Below are 15,701 nucleotides of genomic sequence, written 5' to 3' on the forward strand. Positions count from 1 at the left end.
TCCCCTGGGATTGCGATGTTGATGATCCATACTTTCTTTTTCTCCACAATCAGGATGTCTGGTGTGTTATGCTTCAGAATTCGGTCAGTCTGAAGTCGGAAGTCCCACAGTAGTTTTGCTTTCTCATTTTCGACCACATTTTGGGCTTATGATCCCACCAGTTCTTTGCCACTGGGAAATGGTAGTTCCAGCACAAGTTCCAGTGGATCATCTGTGCCACAGCATCATGTCTATGCTTGTGGTCAGTCTGTGCGATCTTTTTGCAGCAGCTGAGTATGTGATTGATTGTTTCATCTGTTTCTTTACAGAGTCTGCACTTTGGATCGTCTGTTGATTTTTTAATTCTGGCTTTGACAGCATTTGTTCTAATGGCCTGTTCTTGTGCCGCCAGTATTAGTCCTTCAGTCTCCTTTTTGAGTGTTCCACTTGTAAGCCATGACCAGGTCTTTTCCTTATCCACTTTGCCTTCAATCTTCTCCAAGAACTGGCCATGCAATGTTTTGTTCCGCCAACTGTCCATACAACATTGAGCCACAGTCCTTCTGTACTGGTCCTTAGTTTGCTTCACCTTGAGAAGCTTCCTATTGTTGACCTCCATCAACGCTGACTCTTTGCTCTCCTTCACATAGTCAGCTAATGCATGTTTCTCTTCTTCCACTGTCTGCTTCACTTGCAAAAGTCCTCTGTCGCCTATTTTCCTTGGTAAATACAGCCTGTCAACGTCACTGCGGGGGTGTAGTGCATGATGGATCGTCACTAATTTTCTGGTTTTCCTGTCCAGGTTGTCCAGTTCTGCTTGAGTCCAGTTCACTATGTCAGGTGTGTATCTAATGACAGGTATGGCCCGCATATTTATAGCTTTGATAGTGTTGCCACCATTCAGTTTGCTCTTCAAAATTTTTCTTGTCCTCTGGATGTACTCTTTGCTGAACATAGTTTTCACATGGCCATGCTTGATATTATCCAGTTGCAAGATGCCCAAGTATCTGTAGGCTTCTGGCTGGTGGCACTTGATGGTTTGACCATTTGGCATTTCAATGCCCTCACTTTCCGTGATTTTCCCCTTTTTCAGTGCCACTGCGGCACATTTATCCAGGCCAAACTCCATGCTGATGTCATTGCTGAAGATTCACACAGTGTTGGTTAGTGACTGTATCTCAGTTTCTGATTTTCCGTACAACTTCAGGTCATCCATATACAGCAGGTGTGAAATTTTTGGTGAATTCCTAGCAGTTTGGTAGCCTAGGTTTGTTTTCTGTAGGATGATAGATGATATGATGATTATTATTATTATCTCATTTTCCTAGGAGAGGAATAGGAGCTAACTTTCTACATCTGAAATGGTATAGGGTCTTCTGCTGGAGCAGGGGGCTAGAGTAGAAGACCTCCAAGGACCCTTCCAGTTCTATTCCATTCAAATTCTAAACCAGAGACAAATCCAAGTCCACAGACTGAGCAAATAAACAACAACAACAAAGGCCTTCCTTGCTGAAATACTTTATTATTGCATGAAGATAATTCCCAAGGATTACTCAATGAACCCTATGTGCCACAATAGATCTTTCTTTCTGGAAACACCACATACTCATATTCTTTTCAGCGCACTTCTCAGAAATAGCTCCAATTTGTAAAGAGGTTGGGGAGTGGGGTGGGATGGGAAGGGATGTTATCTGGTCTTTTCCCTTGAAAAGCAATTAAATCCTAAATGAATTATTTACAACAAAACATTCAACCAAGTCATTAAAACTGATGGGTTGGGTTTTGCTAGAGTCACTCTGCATCCATCTGTCTATTGATCTACTTATTTGAAAATTTGAGGCATTCTCCCTGTACTTATTCTTGTATCTTTTAACTATCTCCCTGCCCTGTTTCCTCAGTTTGTACATGATTATGAAATGACTTACAGAATTCAGTCAACTGATGGTTTCCAGATAAAAGCCACAAGGCTGAGATTCATGGGAGCAATGTTTGTGATCATGGGAGCAATGTTTGTGATCTTGGAAGCAGATCCTTCAAGCTAGGCTGGTGACAACTTAAGCATTGTATTTCTGGATATGGACTTTAAAAAAAAATAGAGCAGATGTATGTTCTTCTAATCCAGAGGTGGAGAGTTTTCCTCAACAACTGACTTGAATAACTGCTGGTAGTTATCTACTCTTGGAAACATCTAACACTGGTGGTGTTGGCCTGATTTGGCTATTGATAAGTTTTCAGGTGCTATTCAAAGTGTTGGTTTTGTCAGGGTCCAAAAACCAAGATAGATACAGTACTTTGAGTTTCTTCAAAGTAGTTTCCTTCATTGTGCTTCATCTGTAGACTGAAGTCTTCCCAAACTAATGCAGATGACTTGCAGCATAAAACATGATCTCTGAGAGCTCCTAGGGAGGAGCTGTCTTTATCCTCCTTTTCCACACAAACTACCTAAACTTTGCTGTTTTTTTCCTTCTTTTTTTGCTCCTCTGAAATGCATTTCTTCCCTCCTGGGAATCCAGATCAAATTCCACCACAGATTTCAACTTATAAAACCGTAAATGGCTCAGCACCTAAATGCAACACAGGTCATCATCTCCTAATTGAATCATTCCAACCTTAATGCTTTTTCCAGGAAAGGCTATGAATTCCTCCTCACTTCCAATGAGAGGAGATGAAACTAGGAGGTGCTTCCTCATCTCCAGTTCTATGGAACAGGCTCCCCTTACAAATTAAATTGGTGATCTTCGTTAATGTCTTTCCACAAGATGAAAACAAATGCTTTTCCTAAGGGCCCTTGGTGATGATTCTTTCACCATCATTTTTACTATTATGGTTGTTTTTGGACTGGCTGTTAATGTTCTGACAATGATTGTAATTATGTTTTGATTTAATTCTCTTAATTAGTTTATTTACCACAAATGCTTTAATTGTATTTGTAATGTGCATGTTTTAATTATTAGTTGAAAATCACCAGGAATCCTTGGCGAATTCAGCACATTAGCTGTAATAATGAAATAACAAAAAACCACCACCACCCCAAATGCAAATATATTGCTGTTCGCAATTAAAGGAAAAACTTATTGCAAAGTTACCAAAGGGAGTGGTTTTTGTTCTGAAAGCTACAAAAGATTTGGACTTTCCGCCTCACTCTTTAATTTGAAAAGTGAGCCATTAAAAATAATTAGCAGGTAATTTCTGTACATTTATAGCTTTCTAAATGCAGTTACTATTTCATCTTTTATTTCCAGCTTCCCCCCCACCCCCAACAAAGCACCTGTCAACCAAAGTAACTTTATTTGATTGCGTAGACAATTTATTTCATTCAATTTAGGTCAAGGGGTTTTTGTGTGTGCAGATATTGGCAAAGTTCTAAGGTTGATTTGGGAGAACAGAGCGACCCTGATCTAATAGCAGGGCATGTTTAAATCATTATTGCTTTGTATATTAGATACTCCTGGATCTCATTATGTGCAATCTATCAGGACAGATGAGTCTGCAATTCAGGAGAAATTGAGCTGCCCAGATGAGGCGTAGTAACCCGAGTGGTCAGTGGAGAATCGCTGTGAGAGGTAGATGGAATTCAGCTGTACTTCTCCAAATTCGAAGTTCTCAAAGAGCTGGAAGAGAGGAGAGAGAATTCATGAAACCATAAAGCTCAAAAGAGTACACTGAGTGTGTGTGTGTGTGTGTGTGTGTGAGTGATCCTGGTAAACCATCTTCTAACATATAATTGATATACATTCCATGGACTTCTTTTTTCCTTCTGTCCCAGATTGAAGGAACTTGTACCCACGATTAAAAAAAACCCCACTTATCAGGATATATATTTTACCCAACAGGAAGGGAGTTTCTGAAACTGTATTTATAGCAGAGTACCAACAATACGTTTGCTCCATTTGATCTATTGCAGGAAGTGGGCAAACCCAGCCTCTTGGCTGACAGCTACTTGCCTACATTACATTGCCAAAAATTCATTTTGAAAAGGCACAGAAAAGAAGGCTAAACAGCTAGAACAGTAGCTCTCAATCTGGGGGTCGGGACCCCTTTGGGGATCGAATGACTGTTTCACAGGGGTTGGTTAAGACCATTGGAAAAGTCAAATTTCCCATGGTGTTAGGAACTAAAACTTCCATCCTACGCCTTGGAACATATTTTTACAATCCGACCAATCAGGCATTTACAGTGGGGGTGTCCCTCTGATCTTCCTGCCAATCAGCTTAAAGCTCTGTTGGGAGAATTGGTGCTAGACTTATGGTTGGGGGTCACCATAGCATGAAGAACTGTATTAAGGGGCTGTGGCATTAGAAAGGCTGAGAAGATGTGTGGTTTTCTCTATGAACGTCTCTACAGGGAGTTGGATTCATTACCTCACGTTTTCATAGCTAGCCTGACTCTAATATAAAGTTAGTCATACACATTTACAAGTAATTGATGAGGAAGAATCTGAGAAGAATATATAATGAGATTATGAATAAATATTTGTATATATGTATGTGCGTATCTCTTTTTGGGTACACACACGTGTTTATATGTGCACAGGCATATATTCAATTTGATTCTTCTTTGAAAATATCAAAGGAATTACATGCAATTTCTAAAGACAAAACCAAGAATCCTCTCCTTGTTACAAACTTCATAATTTTTTCCTTATGAGTAACAGACTTGGAAGGACCATTGGAGGTCTTCCGCTCATGTGGCACTCGGGGTCTCGAACTTGGGCTGCTGGTTTTCCATTTTAACAGCTGAGCCACTGTGCACCTCTCAACTTTTGGAGGCATGAGTAAATCTGCAAAGAGCATTTAGTATTGCTGCCAGGGGCTACATGTAATAATATCTGGCCTATGGCCTATCAGTTAATCATCTCTGTTTCTGGCATTTCACATTTTTTGTTTACACCACCCGCTGGAAGACATAAAAAGAAAAGTAATACTCGTTATCAGCTCACCAAACCAACACGCTCCTTTTCTTAAAAGTCTCTTTCTACTGAAATATGATTGCAGCTCTTGATCACATAAGAGGAGTTTAATTACTGCCCCCACAGATTATACAAAGGAGGCCTGTACATCAAAGGAGATAGGACTAAGCAAATTAAAGGTTTATTGTTGGATCTTGGTGCCAAAGATCCAACAATAAACCTTTAATTTGCTTAGTCAAGACTGAGTAGGTGTTTTCACCTTACTAATCTGCAATTATCCACCTATATCCATCTATGGCCAGTTTGTCCAAGTCAGAACAATGAAATGAGAAACACCATGCTCTTCTTCCAAATACCAGCAATAGAGCTTTTCAAGGGCATTTGCACAAAAGCTGCTTCAGCAATTAGCACAATACAGGATACAGATGAAATATATTCAGTAGTATTGCTTTGAAGAACTATCACATTCAAGTGGTTTTCTTCATTCCACCGAAGAAGCAGGAAATTGCTCTGCTTTAAAATGAAAGCAACTCTTTTAGAAAATCTTTGAACAACTGCATTAATTTCAAACTCAGCTGAATGCTGCTGTGCCAAGGGTCAACAAAGGCTAAATAATCAAGTTTCCCCATTAAGACAAATGTAAAAATCTATACTCCATCTGAGTACTTCTGCATTTTTACATCTGTCCCCCAGCCCTTAGTTCAAAATGGGTTATCTCCAACTCTTACTGCCTTTAAGATCAAAGTCATCCCATTGGCTTTGAAAAAGCCTACAGTTTCACTACCTTCTATCCACTCCTGGTTATCAACCCACAGAATGTCTACTGAAGTAATGTATAGTTAAAGGTCTCCCTCTATAGTCATATCCGAGTTTAGGAAGTGGACTGATCTGTTTCTCAGCCAAGGGAGCCAGCATTGTCCAAAGATGTATTTCTGTGGTCTTGTAGCCACTATGGCTATATGCCAAAGGTTCACAGAATGCTGTTATCTTTCCACCAAAGTGGTACTTATTTATATACTTGCATTTGCATGCTTTAGAATTGATAGATGGGCAGGAACTGGGATAGGAATGGGAGCTCACTCCATTGCATGGCTCTTGAGCCTCAATCCTGTGCTGTCAGCTTTCCATTTGACAAGCTCAATATTGAAATTTAAATATCTGTTAACCCATTTCCAGAAAAATACTGAGTTCTCCCCAACACTGATTATCTTAAATGGCTTTTTAATAATAATAATAATAATAATAATAATAATAATAATAATAATAATAATAATAACAACAACAACAACAACAACAACAACAACAACAACAACAACAACAATAGATTTGTATGCTGCCCCGCTTCAAGGACTCGAAGGGGCTCACAACAAGCAATACAAAATACAAATCCAATATTAAAAACAATTTTAAAACCCTTATTAAAAACAATCATACAACCCAAACAAATCATACATAAAATGGAACAGCCCAGGAGTATATAGCAATTTCCCCATGGAAATTTTTATTGGTTTTTGGCTACTTATTTTATATTCTACTATGTGACCCGTTTAGCTGTATGCAAAAAATGTAAGCACCACTGATCAAACTGTATACCTACTAAGCTGTATGAATCCAATCTAAGCAAATAGAAGCAAAGACTAACTTCATGTGATACAACATTAAGCAGGTATCTTTTTGCCCATCTCAATAGGTATTTACTAAGTACGTGTGGTTGTTTTCGGATTAAAAATAAGCAAATAGTGAATTTAGCAGGCACAGAAGTTTGATCACCCTTCCAAGTGAGTTAGCTTTATTTTGAAAGCCGTGAAGAGGTCATTAATACGATCGCAATAAAAAGCGATCGAATTGTGAGCCTACAAAGGAATCAAATACAATTCCACAAGTGAACAAATACTGTAACCACTCACTAAAGTTTACCTACTTTGAACAGCATGAGATCCTGTAAGCAGTTGTCTGAGCAACTGAATATTAAGATAATTCACTCTTACAAAGGGATATTTTAAAAAACCTCTAAATATCCCCAAGTAGCAATTTCAACTGTGAGAAATGCTATTATTTATTTTATTTATTTATTTATTAAACTCGGGGTGGCTCACAACAATCATATTAGATGTTAGAATAGAATTCTTTATTGCCCAAGTATGATTGGACACACAAGGAATTTGTCTTGGTGCATAAAAGATATGTTCGTCAAGAATCATAATGTATAACACTTAATGATAGTCATAAGATATAAATAAGAAATCAAATCACATTATGAAACAGTCAATGTAAATCATAAGGATGCAAGCAACAAAGTTACAGTCATGCAGTTATAAGTGGGAGGAGATGGGTGTTGAGGACGAGAAGATTAATAGTAGTGCAGACTTTATACATAGTTTGACAGTATTGAGGGGATTATGTGTTTAGCAGAGTTGTTTTGAGGGTAGGAGTTGAAACAGTTTATGTCCAGGATGCGAATGGTCAGTAAATATTTTCACAGCCCTCTTTTTGACTCGTGCAGTATACAGGTCCTCCGTGGAAGGCAGGTTGGTAGTACAGTAATTGTTTTTTCTGCAGTTCTACTTATCCTCTAAAGTCTGTGTCTGTCTTGTTTGGTTGCAGAATCAAACCAGACAATTATAGAGGTGCAGATGACAGATTCAACAATTCCTCTGTAGAACTATATTAGCTGCTCCTTGGGCAATTTTATTTATTTATTATTTAGATTTGTATGTCGCCCCTCTCCGCAGACTCAATTTGAGCTTCCTGAATTGGCGCAGAGAGAACATTCCTTGTTGTGCTTTTTTGATGATGTTTTTGATGTTAAGGGACAATTTTAGGTCTTGAGATATGATAGAACCTAGAAATTTGAAAGTCTCTACTGTTCATACTGTGTTATCTAGTATTGTAAGAGGTGGTAGGATGGGAGGGTTTCTCCTGAAGTCTACCACCATTTCTATGTTTTTGAGTGTATTCAATTCCAGATTGTTCCAGTAGCACCACGAGGCTAGTTGTTCAACCTCCCGTTTGTATGCGGATTCATCATTGTTTCAAATAAAGCCAATCACTGTTGTATCATCTGCAAGCCTCAGTAGTTTAACAGATGGACCATTAGAGATGCAGTAATTGGTATATAGAGAAAAGTGAAGAGTACACAGCCTGGGGGGGGGGGTTGTGCTAATTCAGACCTGGGCAAGGGGTGGCCCGTGGGCTGCATCCGACCCGCCCGCTGCCTGTGACCGGCCCGCCCGCTGTCTGTGACAGCTTCGTGGAGGTCGGGGTCTGCTCTAGTGAAAGGAAAGCAGGAATCGGAAGAATTCCGGCAGACGCACTAAGCTCTTTCATCCTCGCACTGGAGCAGACCCCGACCTCCTACCGAGAGCGGCTGAGCATAGAAACCATGCAAACACTCCAGCGCAGTGACTGTAGTGCACCGTGTTGCTGTGAAGCAAACAATTAGGGGTCTATAGAGTGGGTCTGGGTGTTTAGGTCAGGCCAGGGTCTGGGTCTTTACAGTATTGGGTAGAACTGAGTTAATTATATTAGTCCGACCCTCTAAAACCATCCCAATTTCTCATGCGGTCCCATGGCAAAATTAATTGCCCACCCCTGTGCTTTAGAATTGCAAGCACAGGTATCTGTTGTGATTCTGCTCAGCTTTACCTGCTGCTTCCTGTCTTGTTAGGAAGCTTATGCTTCATTGTGGAAGTCAGGGCAAAACATGAAAAGTCAAGAAAAATCTTTGATGGGAACTATCTGAAAACTGGTCAGAACCCACTGATCACTAAAAATAGCTTGCTGAAAATTTTGGCTGATCTGAAGTAGCTGTCCACTATACAATTTCACTGACGCAACAAAAAGCAGCTGTATGGGATAATTCCCAGAAGGAAATATTTTTTTTCTGATTTTATCACAAAGTCATTGTAAAGTATGCAAAAGAAAACTTGAATCAATTGTTCAGCCCAAAGCCCAGAAGACACATTGGAAGGGAAAAAGAAGGAAAAAGTGAAAGCATCTGTTGATTATTTGATATTTTGAAGTATACCAGCCAGTGCCACAAGAAGAAAAAAAATTGTGTGCAGAAGATTGAATTCAATTAAATATCTACATTTCTGTCCCATAATCAGTGAAGAAACTGAAATGCGGCTGGATTTTTTAATAAGATAATCAATCATATCAATCATGAAGTGCTTATAGGAAAGATAAAGATTTTTAAATGATCTTTGCAGTCCATAAATGTTAATGCTTTTTGCAATCTGGAGTGATTTCAAGCATGCAGTGCAAGCAAGGAGAATTCAAGCTATTTTTAAGCTAAAAGAATTCTGATAGGAAGAATTAAAAAAAAAAGACCGAAAAGCCCAGATATAAAGACTTAATTGGCTACACAAAATGTTTGGAAGTTGCAAAGGTATGACTGGCCTATTTGGTCTCAAGAGAGATGCAGTGGTAATGACCTGAATCAATTCTATTTAGTTAAGCAGAATAGTGTACAAGAAGAAAAGATGTGGTGCGTGGCAGAGAGTTTCAATTGGCCTGAATCATGAAGAAAATAAATTAAACCAAAAAGTTTGGTAGTTAGAAATAACGGTGAAATATAAATACTCTAGCTCTGGTTTATGTTGAATTCCATTTTTTATTTTCAGCATATACTAAAATGAATTTTCTTCAATTCAAGTATATCATATGTGGGTTACACAACATCACAACCAGATGGATTTGTAACTGGCTGACCAACTGTACTCAACATGTAGTCCTTAACGCAGAGGTCTTGAAACTTGGCAACTTTAAGACTTGTGGACTTCAACTCCCAGACTTCTAGCATAGCTAGAACTCTAGCATAGCTGGCTAGAGAATTCTGGGAATTGAAGTCCACAAGTCTTAAAGTTGCCAAGTTTGGGGACTCCTGCCTTAATGGAATTGCATCTGCGTGAACGGAAGTAAGTAGTGGGATACTCTAAGGCTCTGTCTCAGGTCCAGTACTCTTCAATATCTTCATCAATGATCCCCCTCCCTTCAGAGACTGGGCCTTTACCTAGGAGATATTTTTATCTTTAGCCATATACACTGCTCAAATAATAAAGGGGGACATTTAAACAACACAATATAACTCCAAGTAAATCAAACTTCTGTGAAATTAAACTCTCCACTTAGGAAGCAACACTGATTGACAATCAATTTCACATGCTGTTGTGCACATTCAACTTTGTACAGAATGAAGTATTCAATGGGAATATTTCATTCATTCAGATCTACTGTAGGATGTGTTATTTGAGTGTTCCCTTTATTTTTTAAGCAGTATATATGCAGGATTTCACATAAAAGGCACTTTGAATGCAACACTGAGACAGTAAATTTTTGTAGAGCACAGCACTTTTGACAGGGCACATATTTTTCATCTGAGGGCCAGACAAAGAATTTAAGACAACGCCTGTTTTTATTTTCCATATATTTTAAATTAGCAGCTCTCGCAGGTCCTTATAATCCTGCATTTATGCTTTCTCAGCATAAATGCAGGTCCTCTCCCTGCACTGCACCGAACAGGAAATGTTACCTTGAGGTTAAGTAAGTTTATAAAAGACGGAATACAGGTAATTCACGACTTACAACAATTCCATCAGCGAATGTTGAAAGTTATGATTGCGCCGAGCGATGGGACTCACGGCCTGTGTCTGAAGTTGCAGGGCCCCTGCAGTCATGCGATCAACATTTGGGCCAGATCACAATTAAGACAACGGGGCTCTTCAACTCCCTCCACCTGCCTAACACCCGCTATCTTGCTTGGCAAGGCTGAAGTTGGGTCTTTCAGCAACCTCAGCCAGCTGTCATTGCCACCATGACCTCTGCAGCTCTTAAAACTGTTCCTTTAGTGACCGTTTGAAGTTACAATGCACTGAAAAAGAAGGGACTCTTGTGACCATTTTTCACCCTGACATCCGTTGCAGCATCTCCATTGGTCACATGATCAAAATTCAGATGCTCAGCAACTGTCTCATATTGACAACGGTTGCTGTCTCCCAAAGTCACGTGATCCTCTTTTGCGACCTTCTTGATAAGTAAAGCCAACGGGATAGATAAATTTCACTAAATTAGTAACAGTGGTACTAACAGTTAGTAACAGTGGTACTAACTCAGCCACTTCAGTGATTCATTTAATAACTGTGGCAAGAAAGGTGGCAAAAAGATGGCCTTCTGCCACACGAATCCCAGCCATCAATTAGGTCCCACAGAGTTGGCCTTCTCTGGGTCCCGTCGACTAAACAATGTTGTTTGGAGGGTCCCAGAGGAAGAGCCTTCTCTGTGGCGGCCCCGACTCTCTGGAAACAGCTCCCCCCTGAGATTAGAACTGCCCCCACCCTCCTTGCCTTTCGTAAACTCCTTAAAACCCACCTGTGCCGTCAGGCATGGGGGAATTGAGACATCTCCCCGGGCCTATACAATTCATGTATGGTATGTTTGTGTGTATGTCTGCTTTAATAACGGGTTTTAAAAAATGTTTTTAAATTATTAGATTTGTCTTGAATTGTTTTATTGTTGTGAGCTGCCCCGAGTCTATGGAGAGGGGCGGCATACAAATCTAATAAATAAATAAAATAAATAAATAAATAAATAAATTAAAAAGGGACAAAACTCATTTAGCGTCTGTCTCATTTAGCAACAAAATTTGGTGCTCAGTTGTGGTTGTAAGTCGAGGACTTCCTGGACTTCACTGCAATTGTAAGCTGAGCTTATTGAGAGACTGGACTTGATTTTTCAGAATTTTCCAGGTGGCCAAAAATTTCTTAGGCAAATCATTTTACCCAATGGGTGTTTTTTTGTTGGAATCTAGGAGTAAATGCCATAAACTGGCAAAAAACCCTCACAAATTGTGGCCCTATGACAACAGGATTGTAAACGGTTGTAAAGCTGGACTGGTTTCCAAGCACCCAAATCACAATCACATGGAAGGAGAGAACATTGTACTGGTAAGTTTGAAATTCCTTTTTAAAAAAAAATCTTTATTAGGTTTTTTTTAATTAAAAAAGACAACAAAAGAAAAAAAATACCAAAAATACACAAACCAAAACAAACACAAAGAATGATTAACTACTTTTACAGCTTTTTCAAAGTATTTCTAAGTCTAATTTCATGTTACAATATTATTTGGTTCCTTTTAACCTTCATTAATATTTATCTAACTCTATCTGTACAATTATTTAGTCTCATACTATATTTTCCACATCTATATCTTACTTACTGACTGTCTTTTTATTTATTTATTTATTTATTTATTTATTTGATTTTTTTTTTTTAATGCCGCCTTTCTCCTTAGACTCAGGGTGGCTTACAACATGTTAGCAATAGCACTTTTTAACAAAGCCAGCATATTGCCCCTACAATCCGGGTCATCATCTTCTATTATATATACATATAGTACACTTGTTATTCCGAGGAAGAGAGAATACAACATTTACGGATTCATCTTGGATATTCCTTGTTTTATAACCAATTTTTTAAGTTGATTATACCATTTTTTCCAGCAATACCATTTTTTCCATACTTCATAGAAATTTCATCAGCAGCTTTGGCGGGAGGATGTGTCTGTCATAACTTCAAATGGTTGCTAAATGATCAAATATAAAGTTGAGGACTTCCTCTATTTGTTGCCCTCAGAAGGGCAAATCAAAAGCTATAATGACATATTGAGCACTATTTAGAATTATATTAACTTGCTCGCATAATTATCTGAGGGTAATTTTCGTTTTTGGTAGTATCTTTTCAGACTTAATAAATTTTATCAAAAGTGACTTCATTGCCAGACTGGGACATAATAGTATTCCCTTATTTGTGCATTTTCACTATATTTCCAATAGAGCTAGGCCAGGGGATGTCAAACTCAAGGCCCGGGGACAGGATCTGGCCCATGGGATGCTTAGATCTGACTCACTTTGAATTTTGATCGGCAACCGATCGGCAACCAATGCAGACTGCAGAGTGTTGGTGTGACATGGGCATATTTGGGAAAGTCCACGGTTGCTCTCGCAGCTGCATTCTGCATGATCTGAAGTTTCCGAACACTCTTCAAAGGTAGCCCCATGTAGAGAGCATTACAGTAGTCGAACCTCAAGGTGATGAGAAGCCGTCACAGCCAAAAACAGACCTTGGGAGCCAGTTTTCACTGGCAGAGTGGTTAGGCCAGCACCGGTGCCCCCCAAAACGAATGATGTTGAACTGGCAATACTCACCTTTGCCATGCCCCCCTGCTTCCCCCAAAATCAAACACAATCCTGATGCGACCCTCAATGAAATCAAGTTTGACACCCCTGAGCTAGGCTATGCCTAGTTCAATGACAAATGATTAGGACCTGTTAATTTTGAACTGTGTTGTCTACTTGGAGTGCTCACCTGAGCCAATGTTCAATCTGTTCTAGCCGGTGACTCTCAGTTATTTTATGATAATGATGATGATTTTTGTAGCCTAACTTCCAAGCTCTCGCCTTTCGCTATTACAGCCAGCTGACTCACAAAAAGCAGTGTTTTGCTTCAGGGATAGATTGCACTTGTCCCATTGACAAACCTATATTGGAAGAAACACGGGGAACAGATATGCCAAATTAACCCACACAATCCCACTTTCGATGGTGGTTTGAGCCCAATTGTGTGGTTGCCCCCAAAAGCCCTGCTTGACTCTTATAAATGAAAGAAAATGAAACCCATGAATCAATAATAGCTGGAATATGATTCAATCTTAAAAGGTGTTAGAACTGTATTGAAAGAGAAGAAAGGAGTTATTCTGGAACTAACAGGGCAGCGACCTAATGAAATGGTCATTGTGGGTTATGGAGGACACCTTGACCCCAGTCTATCCTGGGTGCCTTGTTATGTACAAATGCTGTCATGGGAACAAAACTTTGACATTCTATCTGGAGAAATCTGTCATGACTCCTTTAACTATATCACTGACTCACTTTCAATGGTGGCTTCTTCTGAAATAGTGAACAGAGAACAAGCTGTTAAATCATCCAGTTAAAATGAAATCAAACTCCTGATAATCATTTCATTCTAGCAGAGATCGCATCAAACACAGACTGGTTAATTCCTGCTTTTTAGAAATAGAACTAACAGAGTTGGAAGGGATCTTGGAGGTCTTCTAATCCAACCCCCTGCTTAGGCAGGAAACCCTACACCACTTCAGACAAATAATTATCCAATATTTTCTTTAAAACGTCCAGTGTTGGAGCAATCACAACTTCTGGAGACAAGTTGTTCCACTAATTAATTGTCCTCACTGTTAGGAAGTTTCTCATTGATTCCAGATTGCTTCTCTCCTCAATTAGTTTCCAGCCATTGCTTCTTCTCCTGCCCTCAGGAACTTTGTAGAATAGTTTGACTCCCTCTTCTTTGTGGCAGCCCCTGAGATATTGAACATTACTATCATGTTTATGATTATTGTTTGTCTATAGAAGCAACCTAGCATATACTGTATGCTACATAGAGATTTTGGGTACAGCTATTGATTGATTCAATCATTCATTCATTCATTCATTCATTCATTCATTCATTCATTCATTCAAGTTATAGCAAAGATCCTGCCAGATCAAGACTTGTAAGCCTACATTGAACATAATAAGCAATAAGGAATTCATTGGAATCAGAACTGGAAACTCTGCAATTGGTTTGTTCAGGAGAATATATTGGGGGATGAATGATGTGGTAGCCTTCAGAGCAGTAAGGTCTATTACAGCCTGAATCTGCAAAGTTTGGTGGAAAAATACTGTACATATGCGGAAAAAAAGTCTCATCTGCTCTTTTGGTGGATTTCAAGACTGATTTAGGGAATGTTTTAATGGAGAAGGGGCAGCAATGGCTCAACAGTTAAAGATACCAAGCTTGGAAAGCTGACAGCTTGGGTTTGAGATTTGGGTGCCACATAACTGGATGAGGTTCCTTTACTTTCCTTGGCTTCTGCCTACCTAGCCGTTCGAAAGCATGTATCTGCGAGTAGATAAATAGATACCATTTTGGTGGGAAGGTATTTATTTATTTATTTATTTATTTATTTATCAATCAGATTTGTATGCCGCCCCTCTCCGTAGACTCGGGGCGGCTAACAACAATAATAAGACAATATAAACAAATCTAATATTTAAGTTAATTTAAAAACCCCAATTTAAGAAACCAAGGTACGGTAATAGCATTCCATGAGTCTCGGCATATAGTCTTGCTGGCCACATGACCACTGAGATGTCCAAAGCTAAGAAACAGATAAGCACCACTCCCTAGAGTCAGACATGACAGACATCACTTGAAAAAGGAAACCTTTACCTTTTAATGGGGAAAACTTAAGAACTTTTCTATTGGTCTGCCATTGTTGATACTCAAATGATATGATAATACAACACTGAGATGAGAATGAAAAGTAGTCCCTCTGGAGAGCTCCTTGAGAGGGTAAAACAAGGTTAGCTTTTGACTCATATTTATATAAATTCTCTCATCAGAATCTTCAGGGGACAGTACTGCATGCCAAAATTCCAGACAAATATCTTTTTGGGTTTTTTTTAATGCAGATGATGCTATCATTTTGCCATAATATAATATAATATAATATAATATAATATAATATAATATAATATAATATAATATAATATAATATAATATAATATAATATAATATATAATATAAATTATAATTTATAATTATAATATAATTAACTCAGTTCTATCCAATAATATACAATATTGGGTAGAACTGAGTTAATTATATTAATCCGGCCCTCTAAAACCATCCCAATTTCTCAGGTGGCCCCATGGCAAAATTAATTGCCCACCCTGTGCTATACGCTCTACACCTTTGG

The 15,701-nt window shown here is 38.8% G+C and overlaps 1 protein-coding gene across 1 annotated transcript in view; it reads right to left on the reverse strand.

Annotated features, from left to right (window-relative positions):
• Positions 1-1,481: 1,481 nt before the first annotated feature.
• ASCC1 (activating signal cointegrator 1 complex subunit 1) overlaps positions 1,482-15,701 on the reverse strand; it is a 142,297-nt gene continuing 128,077 nt past the window's right edge. Inside the window, exon 10 of the mRNA XM_070752233.1 lies at positions 1,482-3,590. Coding sequence (XP_070608334.1) covers positions 3,474-3,590 — 117 coding nt within the window. The 3' untranslated portion in view covers positions 1,482-3,473. The remainder of the gene's footprint in view (positions 3,591-15,701) is intronic.

This window comes from Erythrolamprus reginae, chromosome 5 (genome assembly GCF_031021105.1).
Source record: "Erythrolamprus reginae isolate rEryReg1 chromosome 5, rEryReg1.hap1, whole genome shotgun sequence".
Lineage (NCBI taxonomy): Eukaryota > Metazoa > Chordata > Lepidosauria > Squamata > Dipsadidae > Erythrolamprus > Erythrolamprus reginae.